Source organism: Drosophila sechellia, chromosome 3R, assembly GCF_004382195.2.
Source record: "Drosophila sechellia strain sech25 chromosome 3R, ASM438219v1, whole genome shotgun sequence".
Taxonomy (NCBI): domain Eukaryota; kingdom Metazoa; phylum Arthropoda; class Insecta; order Diptera; family Drosophilidae; genus Drosophila; species Drosophila sechellia.
Genome location: NC_045952.1, coordinates 12308875 through 12328465, shown reverse-complemented (window position 1 = coordinate 12328465; position 19591 = coordinate 12308875). Strand labels below are relative to the sequence as shown.

Sequence of the window (19591 nt, the reverse complement as noted above, 5' to 3'; positions counted from 1 at the left end):
ATTTACCAATTTTGCGTTTATTATATAAATTATTATAATTATTAATTATATTATTAATTAATGCTATTATAAATAAAAAAGAAAACAAAATTCAAACGTAATTCAAAACGACTAGAATCGACACGGCGACTCAAGCCAGAATCACTCACAGCCAGGGCAGCTCCTCCCGTCGGTGTCTTGTGAAGGGAATCGGAAAGAAAGCTCCCCAAAACCACTACCACTATCAATACCCCTCAGAACCCTATTGCTCTTAACTGAAGGAAACTTAAACACACAAACACCACTTAAAGCATATTTATATATTATATACATATTAAAAGAGACAAAAACAAAACTAGTGCAGCATCATTTAATGAGAGAAAGAAGAACATATTTATACGCAACCAACAAACTTGTAAATTATAATGAAAGAAAAGAAAGCGAAAATAAACGTAATTTTTTAAAACTATTCAACTTAATATATGTATGTATATGTATGAAGCCATATGAAATCACCTTAGCCGTTATACGTGTACCATCGTCAGATAAATAGGCTTAAAGGTCGTATATTGAATTCAATGCAGTGTTAATGGAATTCGTATACCACCTTTCGCCATATTCTAGCATTCTTCTTCGATTGACTTTTGTTTGAGAATGTTGAGAATAGAATAGTCTGGAGACTAAAAATTAATATTTTCAGAGAAATCCAAAATTTTCGCTAGGGGAAAAATAAAAAGCGAAAATATGGAAGTCATTATTTTGCAAACAAAAGAAATCAATAGTTAATACTTCCGTGCCCAACCAAATAATAAAAAAAAATATATATATAACACACAATTCGATTAATGGGCTTCCCATTTAAAGAAATTTAATTTGGAGAGAATAAAAGTGATTTCAAAGATTAGCTTGGTGGAAAGACATTGGCTAATCGGTTTTGTTTTCAGATCCTGAAGGGGACACTTGTTTTCCGAAAACAAATACCAAATAAAAATGGTTTGTTGATGTGATATACTTTTACTGTTCTAAAAAGAAACACATGTTTTAAGTACTTAAACGATCCAATTTTATGGTTTTTTATAAGTAAAATGGTTTTAAAAAGTTCTAAATATCCCTGTCAATCTATTGTGAGTACCAATCGTCTCGGAAAAATAATACCCGTTTATTTATTGATCAAAACATTCGCTATTTGTCTGATAATGGTTATATGTATATAGCTATATGATGTACTAGATATACAGTATGAATCAATAGGCAGCTTGGTTTAGCTCTGTTTTGAATGCACTTTTCTATACCTAATATGTACATATATATACACAAGTATTTTGATATATATACACATCTATGTATCGGATAAATCAAAATGTAGAAATCGCTTTTGGTAGTCGAATTAATTTGGAGCATTTAATTTTGGATTGTTTCCTAGATAATTCCTTGTTTATGATGTGCGAAGTTAGCGGAATAAATTGTTAGGAAACTTACCAAGTTTCCGCACAGATCAATCACTTGATAGGTAAATACTAATGTACTGAGCCATTTCTTTGATATTACGTGATATGAGTACTAAACTACTAAAAAGTTGCCTGCAGCTAATACCCACTTCCCAAAAACACACATCTCCGACTCTGAACGAATTTGATTTTTCTCTACACTTCTCCATGAAACGCGAAAAGTAAAGCTAAAATCAATAAATTGTATGTGGAAATATATATTTTAAACAAATTTTTTATACTTATTACAAATATACATATAACGAGGAAAACAAATATAGCATTAACTATACAAGGACAATGCAAATTTTTCGTGTTTTTTTTGCAGTCTTTCAAGTATATAAAAGCAGGAAAAACATTGAAAACCAGCAAATCAAATTTCATATTTTACATGAATAACATTGCATAAACAATTAACCAAAATTTCCTGTATAGTTAAAAAACTCATTTGTATTATATATGAAATATTAAAGATACACAAACAAATTACGCTAAAATTAATATTTCTATGACGAAAATGGAATCCGAAAAACAACAAAACCGCACTAGTTTATATAAAGTAAATTATAAAAAATATACATACATAATTGACTTTAAATGTTGAAAAACAAAACCAAAACCAGATGAAAAATAACCCATGCATTGATTAATGTATTCAAGTACGGAAATTTACATATTTACGACTCAAAAAGGACAGAGTGCGGAGCAGATCAAAGATAACAAAAAGCGTTTAATGGTTGGCAAGCAAGCAGTGCACGCAGGCCTTTTGCTATTTGCAGGTATAGCAGTTAACATTGTTAACTGCGGCAAAGCAGTTTTAACACAAAAGTAAAGCGAAACAATTTAATTATAATAGAGCTAAATAATAATAAAAAGAAAGCGAACGAAGACGTACTCAGAAATATTTTCCAACAGGAATGTTGTAGGCATTATATCGTTTGCGAACGCGAATAAAGTAAAATAACAACAGAATTATTGTGTAAAAATGGTTTATTATTAATGTATAAGTATAACAGCAAACACAAATGGTAACTTAAAACAATGTAAGCAAACCAAGAAAAACAACCAACAAAAGAACGAAAAAAATATGAAAATTAAAAAAAACCAAGAAAAAATTAAAACCAAAATAAATGAAAAATTATTACAAAAAGTTTGTGTTTTTTTGGCCATAAATGGAGCTGCTTTATTAATTTATGCAATTTTTGTTCAGCAAATTACTATAAATGATAAGCTGTGCAACAAAAAAACAAAAGAATTAGACCAATTACGGTGTGCTTGATTATATTAATTAATAGATCATGGGTTTTTAACAGATACCTCACGATCTGTCCACGCTCCCATCTGGTTTTACCGACTCATTTCACAAACACGATTAAATTGTAGTTTTTCAGGTAGCCTTTATTTCCGTTATAACCGTTACAAAAAACAATTGATTTTAATTTCACAAATACCTAAGTTACCTTCTACAATACATCTTTTTAGTTGATACAAATGGTATTTTCATTGCCTCATTTAATCAAGATGGAAAGACTCTTTCTGCTTTAGAGGTGGCAACCCTAATTAAGGCTTACTTTGCTAACCGTTAGTTACATGTGCTACCAACTAGCCGGGACGCAAACCCAGACCGCAAAGCAGAGCTTTTGCTTCCGGCCATCTTAATAGCGCCAAAGTAAAAGTCGCGATCCTACATCTTGGCTAAGGTCAGGCGCCTTTTAATGCTGCCCAAAGTGAACGGATGCAATTACTCAATTACTCTGGCCTTTGTGCATTGTCTGTATATATCAATATGTGTATGTGTATATATATGTATATATTTATGCTGGGCCCAAGACAATTAGCGCTATTGCCAAATGAAACAGCGGCGCACAGGTGAACGTTCGCGAGTGGGAGAGCGAGCTTTAAAAGCAGTTTTCTTGCTACTTACCTGCTTAACTTGCTGCTCATGTCTGGTCTTCGTTAGTGGGAGAATCGGAAAGAGCGTTGGAGCATTGGAGCACGGGAGCGTCGAGCCCGCGCAAGATATTCAAGTGAACTACCAAATCCCGACTCCGTCAGTCTGCGAGGTCGCCTCAAGCGCTCAACACCTGTGCGCAGCTAGAAAAAAACAGAAACCTACCTAAATACCAATCCAACCCAATCAGTACTACCAATAAGCACAGGCTCGTTACTCAAACGAAGTGAAAGAAAAGTGACTGAAAAAGTGAAAAGCGGCATGCAAGTGCAGAACCCAGCCCAACCAGATGAGCCCAACCCACAACCCAGTCGATTGAGATTCAAAACGCGACACATGCTGCTGGTGCTGGAATAACAGTTTTAGCCAAGAGAGCTGCTTGTTTTCGACCACAAGTGGTCAGAGAGGAGAGCCGGAGCCCAGAGTCTTTTAGCTGGTTCGGGAGATCTGTGGAAAACCAAACAAACCAAGTAAAATCGAAACAAAACAAACAGAAAACAAAAGCAACATGAATCAAACGCAAGTGAATAATTTCCTCAAGTGCTTCCTGCAAATCGATGAGCCGTCCAACCGTTGGACATCACGTCACGACGGGGAGGATCACGATCATAACGACCATGATCATAATCATGATCATGACGAGGACGACGAGAGTGGCGTTCTGGTTGCCAAGGTCACAGCCATGGTGGTGCTATTTTGCGCCAGCGCTATCTGCGGATCCATTCCCTTCTTGCTCAACCGTTGCTATCGCTGGACGGAAAACCAGACGAATGCACGATCCGCCATTGTGGTCAAGTGCCTGCTGTACTTTGGAGGCGGCGTCCTTCTGGCCACCACCTTTCTCCATCTCTTGCCCGAAGTTCAGGAGGTCGTCGAAGAGCTGCAGGAGTGCGAGATCATCGGGGAGCTCACTTTTCCGCTGGCCGAGCTGCTCATGTGCTGTGGCTTCTTCCTCATGTACTTCATCGAGGAGGCCATGCACACGTATGTCCATCATCATCAGAAGGATGAGGCTGGCGCCGCCTTCGAACGGGGTCACAGCATCCGAAACAGCCACCTGCTGAAACCCACCGAAGGCAATGCTACCACACCCACTGCCCCGCCGGCGCCTTTGGCTGGCACCGCTGAACTTGGAACACTATCGGTGCAGAATCTCCTGCAGAACGATCTGGAGCAGCAAAAGTTTGCTACCAAGCCACAGCAACAAGCTAATGGACACGGACACAGCCATGGGCATGGACATGGACATAGCCATCTACCAGTAATCGCAGACGATGCCGATGCGGGGGACATGTTGGCTTCATCTCTGCGAGGACTCTTCATCGTTTCCGCTCTGTCGCTGCACGAACTCTTTGAGGGCATGGCCATTGGCCTGGAGGGTTCCGCCAGTTCGGTGTGGTTTATGTTCGGCGCCGTTTCCGCACACAAATTGGTCCTGGCCTTCTGCGTGGGCGTCGAGCTGATCGTGGCCAGGACCCGGATGTTACTGGCCGTTCTCTATGTGCTGACCTTTGCGGTGGTTAGCCCGCTGGGCATCGGAATCGGGATTTTGATAAATCACGGCCAGGAGACATCCGGACCCAGTTTGGTCTCCGCCATTCTGCAGGGATTCGCCTGTGGCACGCTCATATACGTGGTGTTCTTCGAGATACTCTCGAAAAATCGATCTGGTCTTCGCGCCTATTTGGCCCTCTTCGTGGGCTTCCTTGTCATGTTTGGCCTGCAGCAGCTGAGTAAGTATCACATTTAAATAATATTACTTGTTGGGGCCTTTGAATATGCAAAGCGTAGTGCAAATTTAGTGAGACAGAAATTTGCGATGTAAAATACGACTCGGTCTTGTCACTTAAGGCAGTTTGCAATTAATTATATATTGCTTTTTATTACGTAAATTTACATCCAATGATGATTAGTTTAAATTTTGCTACTTAACCAGAAATATTGTTTTGTACTGTACAGGTTGTTCACTTACATTGATTTCTATGAATTGCATAGACACATTAGACTTTAGAGCCTGCAGCTTTAATCATTAATCCTTTAATCGCTGATACTTATTAATAACCAGGCTTAACGGTGTTTAGTATGATCGTTGCCGGGTGCGTCAGATGACATTCTTTAACCGGAATCGATTCGGGGGAATGGGGAACTGGTTCTATATAGCTGATCTGCTAAATGCTGCGTGGTTGACCTTGTAACAGACCTTGCTGCGATTTATTTTGCATACTCATATACAAGACGGTGTGTCAGTCTGTGTACCTAGAGTACATGTGAAATAAAAATCCCGTCCCTACCATGAAGTCATCTCGCAAAAATTAGGGGGTTGCCCATGTGAAAAAGCACCGTGAAAACCGCACTCGCATTTGTATTGATGAGCACGGGATAAAAAATCAGACGAGAAGTTTAGCCCGCAAATATGTGATTAACCGAAAGTCGGATAGGTTTTTATATGGTCTAGGGCCAGATAAGGCAGGACAAAACGCTCATAAATCATTTCTTGGAAGTGGGCTGTTGGAATTGAATTCCCATGCTACCATGACGAAAAAATGTTAAGCAATCAAGAGAGAAGTGTGTAAATCACCATGAGGAAATAGGGTCTACCCGATAAGGATTGGCATTCTTAACAGCATATATTGTTCAACCCTAGAACGTGTAACTAACCTTCCGTACCGCTTACAGCTTCCGGCGGACATAGCCATAGCCACAGCCACAGCAGTTGCTCCTCGTCGGACACACACACACACAACCACCAAGAGACTGAGACTGAGACCAAGTCGGCATCGGGCCACACCCATGGCCACGAGCACGACCATGATCATCCACACCACCACAACCACGCTGAGGAGCTGGCCACGGTTCACAACTATGAACAGCAGCTGCAGCTCCTGCGGCAGGTGACCCAAAAACTGCTTGAAGCACACCCCAAGAAGGACGCCTAGATTGTACCCTGTTCAGCAGAACCTTGGTATACTAAATGTATATGTATTTATGTGTATTATATATTTGTACTGTGTAAAAATAGTGAAAGTAGAAACAAAATATATATTATTAAAAAACTGAATCGATTAATTCCTGACATTAAATGCAATTGCTAAAGTGGGTCAAAAAGTAGTAAACGCATAAGAGAAGTAGAACTCTTATCTATGTCCGTCAGTTGTGGCCTTCACAGCATTTTATGAGTTTTATAACATAGATGTCATACTACATAACATACACAAGTTTAGAGAAACAAATCATTTATTTCTGTGAACTTATAGTTGAAACCAGAAAATGCAACAAGGAAACTACATAAAATATTATAAAATATTATTAATATTTTCTAATGTTCAGGTAGCTTTTAAAAGTTTTTCCTTCTAAACAATAAAGATAATTAGAGATTCGACATTAATGATTAGTCGTATATTAGGTTTCATATTAACTGAAAATCAAATTTGCCCATATTCAGTGGTTAGCGCTTACGTGTAACAAAGTGACTTGTTTTTGAGTCAATCGATCAGATTGAAAAATTCATTAGCAGATCCGAATCGATTGATTAATAAAATATGTCAATAAGGCTAAGGTATGTTTAATTTCAAAATTTGGCCTAATAGTATCTTAATTAGCTGAGTAAGCGGTTTATACGTGCTCTAAAAAAATATTTCAGACATTTCAAATTGGGTTGAATTCTGAAGTTTGATTGCTTTTACGATTTTTTTCGAGAATATCCGCTATAAACCGAAGTACGTGCCTGGGCATAAAGTTCCACCATCAGATTGCCGGCAGGCCCCGTTTGGGAGTGCGATTCTCGGCATTGTGAAATTTCAGCACGATATCTCTACTGCTCTACAGTTTGCGAATCGTAAAGTGGCTTGGATTTGTGAACGAGGCCTTGTTGCCAGGTATATGTTTGTCATGTGATCGTCTTGTTTTGTCGCATTGGCCATAATAAATACAATTTTTCAGCTGATAGCTTCGTTGCTTGCGTACATTTTTTACACGATATCTCCACAAAACTCGCAACAGACCGGTTTCCGAGTTGGCCCCGCTGCTGTTTCTCACCAGACGGAACGCTATCTCTCTGTTTTTTGATAACTGCGATAAGCGCATGTTCTCCGCTGGAGCCCAACATCATGCCCCCCCCTCGATCACCAAATGTCCGGGCTGCAGCGGAAATTAGCGCGTCAAGTGTCAAGTGTGAATTTGCCAGGTGGTAAACATCGGCTGTCGATGAAAACATCTTGGTGGCTCAATTAGCGCCATCGGGTGATCTTATTTACATCTGTGCTGTTGCCAATGACGATGTCAAAGATGCTCAGCTTATTGGGAACTCAACCCCACCCCGCTGTATCCAACGGAAATCACCTTATCGGGTGCGCATCACTCTCTCTTCTCCTCCGCTATCCGCCTCCCAGATGTTATCAAGACTATCTCAGCGGAGTGCACACACAATGAAGTGTGGCAAAATCGTGGGGCCAAAGGCTTAACGGCAAACGGAACCACTAATCTCTAATATTCTTGGCTGATAGGCAATATTATCATTTGAACTCGAGCTCTTGAACCATATATACAAAGGAGTGCCGCCAGTAAATCATATAAAACAGGGGTATGCGATAGCCTAAAAACAAGATGTGAGCAAAAAAAATATAACTTGTATGTTCTGATTGAGATTCTGATAACCGGTAGTGAGTAAACGTTATTTCCGAAATTGAACTTTCGTTTTATATGCGTTAAGATCACACTTATTAGTTAGAGAGTTGGTCATTAAAAACTAATTTATTTATATGCACTCATTTTTCAAGAACTACTAAGAATACTTGCTTAAAAATTACTTATTCGTGTATGGAATTCTACAAAAATTATACTGCTTACGATGCGAAATAAAGGTCGGCTATGCCTAAAAGTATGTTCACTTTTCCCCAACACCACAAAAAATAATGGTACTAAGTTTGTTCGTGATAAAAGTTAATTCTTTGCAGTTTTATTTGATCGTTCTTTAATAATTAATTTAATCTATTAATCTTGAGTTAATTTGATGACATTTATAACGTGGCAATTACCATATATTTGTTCGATTTTAAGCTGGACTGCTACAAAACGTCTTTAGGAATTCGGGTAGGGTACTTAACAATTAGAACGTATCTAGTCCGACATAAATATGGTTTTAGTTCTCTAATACACAATAACATTTTCAGTTAGCATTGGCCAATAAATACAATTTCATTTGGGTTCGCTTTAATTTATAAAATCTTTGCTACGTATGCTCAACTAATTTAACTTTTAACCATATCGCTAAATAATTTATTTAGTTTACGTAAAATTTCGGTACTAAATTTATGTACAAATTGGTGGCCTAGGAGCTAGTCAAAAATGTAGCTCTAACTATAAATATTGCAAGCCAAATGTAGCAAGGACTGTACTACACACAGTCGCATTGGATATGTGTGCTGTCTAGGTCCAGCCAAATCTTTAGGCCTGGGCTGGTGTCACAGAATGCGTGCGCAAGAATCTGGGGGACTGCTGAAGGGGCGTCTGCTTCCAGGGACGCCGCTTCATGTGCGACTGCTGCGAGCCAGTCAATCTGAAACAGTATGAATAACAGGATGCACTCGTGTTCTGTTAACTCTAGTCGACACCACTTACCTGTTGTATTTAGACAGCTTTCGCCGCTTTATCGGAGGCAGTCCTTCCATATCCAGTCGTGGGCCTACGAAGGCATAGTTGCCAACTGCACCCGCGAGAGGAGCTGAAACAAGGAGGAACAGGAAATAACAAATCATTTGTCAATATGTTCAGTTAAGAGGCTTACAGTGCTTTCGTTTGTTGTTGCGGTGCACTTGATTGATAGGTAGTAGTGGAGCACTGGATCCGCCGTCCAGGTGATTCTGGTGTCGCCGGATGGTGCAACTGCGTCCTCGACAGCCCTTCAACTGATCTAAAGCATCGTGCATGTGGGATCTCTCTCCAGGCGTTAAACCTGCTGCACGGTTTATCGTTTCAAAGCGATCTAATTGGGACGAAAATCAATGCATAAATATTATTCGTTCATTTTTGAATTTCTTGATGGTGGCCTCTTACCAATGGTCAGGTTATAGAAGGTTATAAGGCCTGTGGTAAACTCGCAGTACAAAAAGTTGTGGGTGCCATTAATGGTCCTTAGGCAGGAGTAGGTGTTATTATTGGCGTTCATACAGAAGCAAAATGGACTGTCGTTCCAGAGGGGAGCCGTTCGCCAGTGCTGATTGTCGTGCGAGAAGCAGTTCATCTTCTCGGACAGACACTCCTTTTCCAAACGAGCCTTCTTAATGCGCTTCCTTTCCTTCTTGCGCTGTCGCTCCTCTTTAAGCTTCCGGCGTGCCTCACGCGCCATTTCCTTAGAGTCTGCATGGCTAAAGGTGGAAAATAATATGTGAGATTGGCCGAATTATCCAATTCAATTGATCTACTTACTTCTCGCCTACATCTGGTTCGCAATAGCATTCTGCTTGCGGTGTAAACCGATGCGACTGCGTTGGCTCCGATGAATCGAATACGTTTGCACCTTCATATCCTCGGAATACTTCCTTTTGACCTACCACGTTCGATCTTGGCGTGCTGCTGATCTCAGTAAAGTAGCTCATGTTGAATTCTGATCCGGCTCCGCTATCCAACACATTGCGATCATTACGCCGTCGGTTATCATTTCTTCTGCCAGCCGCCAAGGCCTGTTTATTGCTTTCCCTCAACTGCTTCTTCATCTCCTTCAGCTTGCCAATCTTGTCCTTTAGAAGTTTGATCAGCATATCAATTTGGGTACGTGAAGTACGCCACGTTTTTTCGTCGTCGTATATCACATTTGAGCAGTTCACTTTAGCCGTGGTGGCATCCACGAAGCACCGATGGCCACCAGATTTTGGGTATTTTTCTCCTCGCTCATATGAGTTGCCACTAGAGTTGGATGCGTGTAGCTCGTGCTCGTTGAATTTAAGCTCCAAGATCTCCAGGGTGCTTTGTATCTGCTGAATGACCTGGGCAATAGTCTCGTTGCTGCTTGCTGGTAAATAACGCTTGCTGCGATGCGTATGATCAACAAGTTGATCTACCACCTGATGGAGATCCAACAGCTCCTCCATCTCGTCAGGTAACTCTGTGTGGAACACCTCCCGCTTGTTTCGACGCCTTCCTGGGCCGTGATGTGTGCGCTTGTTGACGCGATGCAATCCAGCAGATGGGGCTCGAATCTTGGTATAGACTACCCCGTCGGGAGTGAAACAGGCACAATTACGTTGATATTGCTTCCGGGGCATCGCAGCCAACTGATGCTCTAACTGAAGCTGAAATAAAGTATACATTTGAATATAAAAAGGTGTACCATTCAAAATACTTTATATCAATACTTACATGGAATTTGCACTTGTGCTTCCGCCAACGTCCCTCCTCATTGACGCACTTCCATTTTTGCCCAGGTAGACAGTTTTTGAGTAGCGCCGGGTCAGAGCACTCCGAGTTAAGGCGCATCATCTTGGTTATATAGGGAGCCAGTGGAAGATCGTTGTTTTGTTGAAACTCCTGATCAAGCTCTTCATCACCCTCCTCGAAGGCGGCATCGTCGAGGTCATCGTCTTCCAGTGCTGCTGCTGAGCTGTCCATGGCACCATCACCGTCTACATCATCTTCTTCGTTGTCCGTTTCCACTTCCTCTTCCCCATCCTCCGGCTGCTGAGCGGTTGAGCTAATCAATGTGGCAGCGGTGCTGCTGCTCGAAACAATGGTGGTACTTTCGCCTGCTCCTTCAAGGAAATCTTCAAGCAGCGAACTGTTGACCAGTTTCATGTTTCGCCTTTCGATTTGAAGGCGGGCACGAGATTCGGCTATCTGCTCAGCTGTCTCCCTCCTGCCGGAACTTTCAATGAGGAAGCTATCTGGCCAGTTGTCTCGGACAGCGCGATTTCTGCTCAGAAGCAGTGGCAGTATGCTGCGCCCATCCATGTGCTGAGGCGTTGGCACACCACCCATGTCCAGGAAAGTGGGGGCCAGGTCCACATTCAAAACAATCTCATTGACCCTGCCGGAGAATTTATCATTAGCTTCAATACCTCGATAAAGTCAAATTACTTACACCTTGGAGGCCTGAATCCCTGGACCACGGATAAGGAACGGCACACGGACATCGAACTCAAACGGAAAACTTTTTCCCTTTATAAGTCCAAACTGACCCAGATGATAACCATGATCGGAAGTGTAAACTATGTACGTGTTGTCCAGCTCTCCGAGTTCTTTCAGCTCGTTATAAACCCGCTCCACGGCAACGTCGACACTTTGGAGCGTTTGCAGGCGCTTCGTCATGAGAAGATTGGTGAACCTTTTGTGAACAGGCTGCATGGGTTCCGTGACCCTCAGGATCCATTGCTTGTCTGGATTTGGGGCGTGATCATACGATGGAGTGCTATAAGTGCAAAGTAAATGTTAAAAGCTATTGACAACAAGAAAGAACAATATAGTTGGAGTTCAGGGGCGAAATTTGTTTGCATATTTAAAGAAAAAAACTTGCCAAACCGAAACAAATGAAAAAACAGAAATCCAAATAGTTTTTAAAAGCGTATGCTTAATCTTAACTTTATAGATGGTATAGTTTTAAAGATCTCATACGGATGGGCACACGGACAAGCAGACCTGATCAATAATATACGTACTTTATATTCCAGGAAACGCTAATTTCAACATGTTACTTATTTGTTAGTAGTTAAGGCATTTACTTACTGATGGGTTGTCACATTAAAGAAGAGATGACTATACTGAGGAGCCGAATCCTCGGGGCCATGTGGTGCAGGAAAACTCATGGTGAGCAGCACAGGCTTCCGCTGGTTCTGTTGCTTTGAGGAGCGGAGGAAGGCAATCGAGTCATTGGCTATCAGATCCGGATAGTAGTCCTTAGCGTAGTCAAAACCGTGCTTGATTTTTTGTCCATTCAGGTTGATGCTGTAGTTGTAGTACTTGGAGTTCATGATCAGTCCTCCCCACTCCCGCCAACCTGGTGGGATATAGGATCCATTGTACTTGTTTAGATACTTCCCAAAATAGCCGGTGCGATAGCCTGCATTCGAGAGGTATGTGGCATAGGATCGCGTCTCATGAGTGGCCTGCCACTGTGGGCTGGAGCAGTTGTCATTGTTGGTAAACACCATGTGGTTGTGGACGTACATCCCAGTCAGCAGGGAGGATCTCGCCGGACAACACATGGGTGTGGTGGTATAGGCGTGTCGGAATTCGGCTCCTCCATCTCTAAGAAGCCGCATCGTGCGCGGCATGAAGTTTAGGGAGCCCAGCTCCACATCCTGGTCATCGGTCAGAATGAGGATTATGTTTGGGCGTCTCTCACGTGCGGAGTTCGAGTCCCGCGAGAATCTCTTCGCCGAATGGCTGCGTTTGTGGGAATGAGATCCCTGTTCCTTGCTGAAGACATGAAACACGAAGAGGAGGAGTATCAGGCCGCCAATTATAAGGCGTAAACTGGAGTGCCGCATCATCGTTGCAGGTGGGAATAAACGCAAGGCTTCAAGTCACGGGCGCTATTCTAGCGCCTCTGCAGCCGCGCTCAAAACGCCAGCGATTCACCTAAAAACTGCTTCATGTTTTTGTATCCTGTAAAGAGAATGGTAGAATATAACTTTTAACCTCTTTGCGGCATTAAAGGTGCAACATTTGCTTAACCACGGTGTGGAAATAATTTGGCTTCAGAGATATTCTTTCCCGCGATTCAAGCCAACTCATGCATCTTTTTTGGACCTGATTTTGGCTGCCGGTTTTGCAGCTGCTTTGCAATCTGCAGCTGCTTTGCCTGTCTCGAAATTTCATGCACCAGTTGACCTCTACCCGAGTGCCCTTGGTACCAAATATTTGCCAAGATTGTTTGTCCAAGAGCGGCAAATCAGAGCGATGCACATTTTGTCCACTTATCACCGAATGTCGGTTACTGCCAGGCCCTTACAACCACCCACTCACCTACCGCCTGGTTTCTGGTGAAGTGTATTTTCGTCCTTGGTGAAATTTATGTGCCACTTGCCGTTAAGTGAAAACTGCATTCGCAGTACCTTTTCCCTTATCCTGCGGCACATTCACGTAAATTTCCTTGTGCAGTTTATGCCTGCTTGGCAATGAGCTGCCATCCCAAAATCCAAGCAATCCACCACCCACTCAACCTGCCCAACCTGCTCGCACTACTTAGTCTAGTGCGGGGTAAATAAAGAGGTTTACTGGGGCCGTTTAAGTGTGATTTATGTGGTCGCAGTGCCGCTGTTTGTTGCATTGCAAGTTCCACCAAAGGAACTAGGCTTCCACTTTAGCCGCTTCTTTAAGATTCGAACACCATGAAAGTCAAGACCTTCTGCATTCGGCAGGCCACTTAACGCTTTGACTCGACCTTGATGTGTGCTAAGCGATTCAACAACAAAAGAAAAAGATCGCTCTTCAAGATAGTCTTAGCTTTCGAGGCTGAACTTTAAGGTCTGTGACGAACTCTCTGCCAATAGAGCCGTTCTCGGCGCTTCTCAAAAGTGTAATGATATACTGCAATAAGTTCAATATATTTCAAGGAATTCTCTCCATTTGGCAAGAACTTTAATACACATTCTGCTATACAGTCCCAAGTCGCCCTGTCCAATCTGCAATTTTTCACTTCAAGCTCAGTCCCAACTAAACTGTTGCACAACCACAATAACTTCCTGCAAAAAGTTTTGGGAGTGGAGTTTGAATTTGACATGCTCCGAAAAAAAACCAAACTGTAGTTAAATATGCAACACAAATAAGGCCAACAGAAAATAAAACTGGCAGCAACGATACAACGCAGGTTGCAACACAAATAGCTGATAGATGGAGATGCCGAACATCCGGCGGTGGATGCAAGATGAATTGGTATATGGATGGCTGGAAGCCAACTCAATGAGCCACTTGAGAGTGGCACAATAGAGAAAGCACCCCCACTCCACCGCCTTCCCAATTGCAAATGCAATATTTTGCCAGGCATTTTATTTATTCATGCTCAATTATGTTTCGTTCTTCCCTTTCCAATCGCAATCTAAATGTAGCAGATTTGCCATCGCAATTGCAGGCCAGCTTGAGTAGAACGAAGGAAAGCCAACTGAAGTGCATCCATTGTGAAAGCAGCTGGAAACCCTCATCCACTTGACTGAAGAAACTTCCTTATTTCTCCAAGGCTGCTTTCGGACGGTTTGATGGCTGGCCCATGTGCAGCCCCAAGCAGCCAAGATAGAAACAAGTTTGGGTCAGGCCTGACCCAACAACTCCGGCCCTAAAAAAGGAAACATGTTTCTCGGCAAACAGACGCGGCCGAAAGAGCCCGATTCTCGTTCTTTTTGTGCGGCATCTTCCTGTCGCCTGCTGACAGACGTCACGCATGCTCAGATCGCATCGGTATGGGGATGGGGATGCTTGGAGCAGGAGGCAGGGACAGCCGGTTGGGAGCGGGCGGCCTCTTCGGTCTGGACCACAGTGAACGTGTTCCCGACTTGGCAACACCAGCAAACTTGTCTCACCAAACTCAGCCGAAGGAGTCGAGAGATTGACGGCATGCAGGGAGGATGAAAGCCAACACGATTTCCTGATTCATTCATGAATTTCATGACTTTGGTCTTGTGTCCTTCTCCTTTACTCCCCGATTCTTCAGACAATCCCACCTCAATTCCATTTTCTGCAATCTCAAATCGTGCCTGTTGCTAGGTGATCATAAAATTTTATTACCAACATTTGTAGGCACAAGTTGATTTGGAAAAAATCTCTGTAGATATTAAAAGAAACTGAAAAGCAAGCCAAGCCCTAAAAATGCTAGATCAACAGCAAAAAGAAGTAGCGCATTTTAAAGCGATTCCCAATCTGCATCTTATTCTACGCCAGATTTTCAAAGTTGTCTTGTCATGGCAAGTCCAGTCCAATAAAATTAATTAATTTCGAAACCTCTGTAAGACGTGTCAATCCAATTGCATATCAAATAAGGCGAAGGCTCTTATCCAGCGTACAAAATGATTACACAGTCGACGTGAAAAGAAGTCGGGCGGGAAAACCAAAGCAGGCAGGAAAGGGAAAGCCATCAGATAAATCTCCAGATGCGACAAGGAAGCATTCAATTACACAAATCTTAGAGTCAAAGTCCATTTGAGAGTGTGGAGTTACAGTAGCTGCAGACTCATGCTCCTTATGAATAAGCAAAAAGATAGTGATGTTGAGTAATCTGACGGCCAGGCAAACAAATTATAAATTCCTCGTTATCAGCCCAGTTCCTGGTAATGACTGCGGATTGGAGCGGCGACTCATTAGCCGGCGTGTCAGCGAGACTCAAGTGGGCCAAAGTTGGCGAGCAGGGAAGTCGGGAGTAGGGAGTTTGGACTGCAGAGTCTAGAGTCCGGAGACCCGGGCCTACAAATGTGGAGCAGCGGCTGCGTAGGCTGAGCCCCCTGCCAAGTCCAACTTTGCGCTTAATTATGCAATTAACAAGGCAGCCAGGCGGCTAGGGATTGGGTCTGACATGTGACCAGTTGATGCCTTTTGCCGAGTCAATTTAACGCTTAACTAACTATTTAAAAGCTAACTCATGCTCCGCTGTGGCGAATGCATCATGGAACATGGAACGTGGAGCTCGGAGCAACTCCCACTCGCATCCGAGTGCAGCAGCAGCGTCTTCGTTACTTGCGGCTTTTCCGGTTCGATTTATGCATATTTAATAGGGACCCCAAAAGCTAAACCAAAACGCCTACATTATTTTGTACATCCACAGTCGGGGCAAGAACGTGTGGCAAGTGTCACTTAAAGGGGGCGTGGCTGGGGTCGACTTGCGGTAAGCCAATTTGCGTTTTTGGCTTACTCAACTCCGCAAAACCCCTACATGTTGTGACAGTTTTGTAATGGACTTGAAATATTTAAGTCCGCTTTGGCCTGACACTTGAGCAGGTGATATTAAGGGGAATCATCAAACTAAAGCGAAGGAGTTTATTATTCAGGATGGCTAAAGTGCTCTTCGAATCTATTTGACAAAGTTAAGATATCATTCAGCACTCGGGACGGAAAATTATGAACTTATGCGCACACTTTAATCCATTTAAATAATACTTTTTCGTATGAAAATTAAACGCGAGAAAGGCAAGATAATGTGCAAAAAAAGAGCACAATGTGAATGACTTTGAGGCACGTTCCGAATGCGGTCAGTCAGACGACAAGTGTTAGACGAGGAAGCCGAAAAAATAAACAAAATACATGTGTACATATATAAATATATATGCGAAAGATCCCAACGGATCGGAGTGGGTTAGGAACGATTTGTTAATGGAAATAAAAACCAAATGTCGTGAGTGAGTGCTTGTAGCGGAACATATTTAAATCGTGTTTCGCCGGCGCAACAATAAATTTCAATGGCAACAAATTGTTTGTGAAACTACAGCAAATAAATCTTTTGGGTTTTTTTTTGTACTTTTGCATGTCTGTTTGTCATTTTGTCAGAATTATAACAGGGAGAGTGACACCAGCCAAGTGTCGAGATTCACGTTTAGCTCGATTAATGGTTCATTCCCAAGAGGGCAACGCCCTGGGCGGGGCTCCGTTTTAAAGGTTTCAATTGGCTTTATGGCCGTGCCGCATTACCAAATGAATATTTATTCCTTTTTAATAAAGTAGCAGCCAAATTAGTTTTTAACTCAAGCGCACATATCTGCAGTTATTTTGTAATGAAATCGCTTGCAATTTGTTTTACACACATTTTAGCAACTTATTTTGCAGCTGCTGCTGGCACAAAAAAAGTCATAAAAACAAGAATTTATGAAATTAACTCAATTACAAGTTATGGTCAGAAGGCCCAAACCACTCGGCAAATGCAATTCGAAATCGCCAGCAAAGGTTAAAAGCGATTGAACAAGCTCAGCTAGCATTATATGTAAGTGGGTTGAAAATATCCTACAATTGCTATATTAAAGCTGTCACACAACGTCCTGCCCCTTCGCAAGTCAAAGGGGACTGGCTGAAACAAGTCCTGTCGCTGTGGCATAAACAAATCAAATCTAATTGTGACCCACTTAGCCGTATTCCACTGCAACACACACTCACACTGCCTGCAAAAAGTCAGCTAACAGCGGCAACTTCACTCGTCCAAACGCATGGCTATTAGGAGTTTCACGAAGGAAAATTGTTGCCTGACATTTGCATATAAGAGATACCTTTTGAGGGTAGCCTTTTTCCACGATGTGCTTGCAAATCGATTTTTTACACTCTTTCTTTCTTATCACTAAAGCTGGTTATCAGTTAAAAGACCTACACATGTACATGCCCAAAAACTATAATATTTTCAGCAATTTAAACACGCAAACAATATAAATTGCGCTTTCCCTTCACAATTGCTCTAATCTTCCCAGTTCTTATTGCCGTCAAGGTCTGGTCCCAAAATGAATAGCACCAAAAATAGAAATTCTAGCGAAAATGTTAAACATTCTCTTGACATATGAAAAGAATGTGTGCTTCGATTCGCAAATAGTTTGCAACAGAAAGGCCTCCAGGCGGCCAGCACAGAATTCTAAAGTGATGACACACAGAACAACGAATAATTAAAATAATAATAATAATGCGGGGGAAACGAAAAAAAAAACGGACAGTTGTCAAAAACACACAAAATATAAGGCTTGTGGTCAGGCGATAAATCATAAACAATGTCAGGGCGGGGCGAAGGCGTGGGGCAAGGCTCTGCTCTGCTCTGACTCGGATTCTCTTTCAAAGAAACTACTTTCAAAAATGTGAATCATTAAAAAAAAACGACAGGATAGCAGCAGCGAACGATGATGAAGACGACGGCTGACTCAGTGGACTTCAACTGGGGCTCAGCTTTCAGCGCCGTTCGTCAAACGGAAGCCGCATTAGTTGCACACTCCCGAAGGCTCAAGCTGGAAGGTGCTCCTCCACATATGTATTAAATATACATACATATATGTTTGTACCATACAGAGGATCAGGTTGTATGCCATCAGCGACACGAGTTCTCTGGACAGCGGACTTCAAATTTGATAGCAAAATAAAAAGAGCATAGGGAACCTGGTTATTTAGAGCAAGTTTCCATCTTAATTTTCTATTACCAATAAATTTTTTAATATATACATTACGACAAAAGAGCTTTGTCTGTATATTGACTTGTTTATTAGTTTCCACTTGTTTTTATTTTAAGCTTGATAAAAGTTTAAAGATCACAATATTGTTTCTGAAATTTTGCCAAAATAATGTAGCCTTGCCATGTGACGCATACGCCTCGTTCTCATCGTCGCGGTACTAAAACGTATTATTATACTTGTTTGGATTGTCATGTTTGTACCATAACGTAATAAAATTGAAATTCAAAAAGATATTAAGGTAATAATTACACTCTTCTCGCTACGACATTTATTTTGTATTCAGCACACCTATAGAGAGAAATTTCAGCTGGCCAAACCCGGCAGCTGCAATAAGTCTTTGTAAAATTGATGTGGACTTTAAGACATGCAAGTGTCAACATACATTTTTGCAACTGTCAGTGCTTGTGACAGGCTAAAAATGCAAAAGTAAAATGTATTCAGAGATTTATTTGTATGTCTTCATAAATGCGCTTTAAAAATAAGATGTACTGAAAAGTAATGCCTGTACTCTTAAACAGGGAAGGTTTAAATATACTGGCAAAGTACGCGAAATTCACAACTTTGATGTGAAGAATCCAGTGGCCGAAATAGCTCAGTTGGGAGAGCGTTAGACTGAAGATCTAAAGGTCCCCGGTTCAATCCCGGGTTTCGGCAAAATATTATTTTGCAATAATACTTTTTTTCTGATGAATAATTTAAGGTAGCTTGACCATTTTAAAATAATATGCAATTTATGAAATTTAAAATTCAAAAGTTTTCAAACCACCCAAACATCTGTTTCCGTGGTGTAGTGGTTATCACATCCGCCTAACACGCGGAAGGCCCCCGGTTCAATCCCGGGCGGAAACAACAATAAGACATTCTTTAATTTTTTAATTTAAGTCATATTTTTTAAAATCTATTTTTTGGAAATCAGTCTTTGCCAATAGCCGAAATAGCTCAGTTGGGAGAGCGTTAGACTGAAGATCTAAAGGTCCCCGGTTCAATCCCGGGTTTCGGCAATATTAATTTTTGCACAAATAAAGCAGAACTCACATAAAAAAAAATATATACATTCTGGAATAATT

At 41.7% G+C, this 19591-nt stretch overlaps 2 protein-coding genes and 3 non-coding genes across 5 annotated transcripts in view; 4 read left to right on the top strand and 1 right to left on the bottom strand.

Moving 5' to 3' along the window:
* Window positions 1-3510: 3510 nt before the first annotated feature.
* On the top strand, window positions 3511-6464 carry LOC6616911 (zinc transporter ZIP1). Its single transcript, XM_002041205.2, has 2 exons — window positions 3511-5150; window positions 6094-6464. The coding sequence occupies exons 1-2, from the start codon at window positions 3926-3928 to the stop codon at window positions 6351-6353; spliced, it is 1485 nt and encodes a 494-aa protein (XP_002041241.2). The 5' UTR covers window positions 3511-3925; the 3' UTR covers window positions 6354-6464.
* A 1874-nt stretch (window positions 6465-8338) lies between these two features.
* The window catches only part of LOC6616910 (extracellular sulfatase SULF-1 homolog), a 28304-nt gene continuing 17051 nt past the window's right edge, over window positions 8339-19591 (bottom strand). The window contains exons 3-10 of the mRNA XM_002041204.2: window positions 12130-13011; window positions 11489-11815; window positions 10771-11434; window positions 9841-10703; window positions 9469-9779; window positions 9200-9397; window positions 9034-9136; window positions 8339-8971 (exon numbers count right to left, since the gene is read on the bottom strand). Of these exons, the coding sequence (XP_002041240.1) occupies window positions 8860-8971; window positions 9034-9136; window positions 9200-9397; window positions 9469-9779; window positions 9841-10703; window positions 10771-11434; window positions 11489-11815; window positions 12130-12896 (3345 nt within the window). The 5' untranslated portion in view covers window positions 12897-13011 and the 3' untranslated portion in view covers window positions 8339-8859. The remainder of the gene's footprint in view (window positions 8972-9033; window positions 9137-9199; window positions 9398-9468; window positions 9780-9840; window positions 10704-10770; window positions 11435-11488; window positions 11816-12129; window positions 13012-19591) is intronic.
* Trnaf-gaa lies at window positions 19106-19178 on the top strand. The gene has a single exon. It is a non-coding gene; the product is annotated as a tRNA-Phe (tRNA).
* Window positions 19301-19373, top strand: Trnav-aac. Its single transcript has one exon. It is a non-coding gene; the product is annotated as a tRNA-Val (tRNA).
* On the top strand, window positions 19453-19525 carry Trnaf-gaa. The gene has a single exon. It is a non-coding gene; the product is annotated as a tRNA-Phe (tRNA).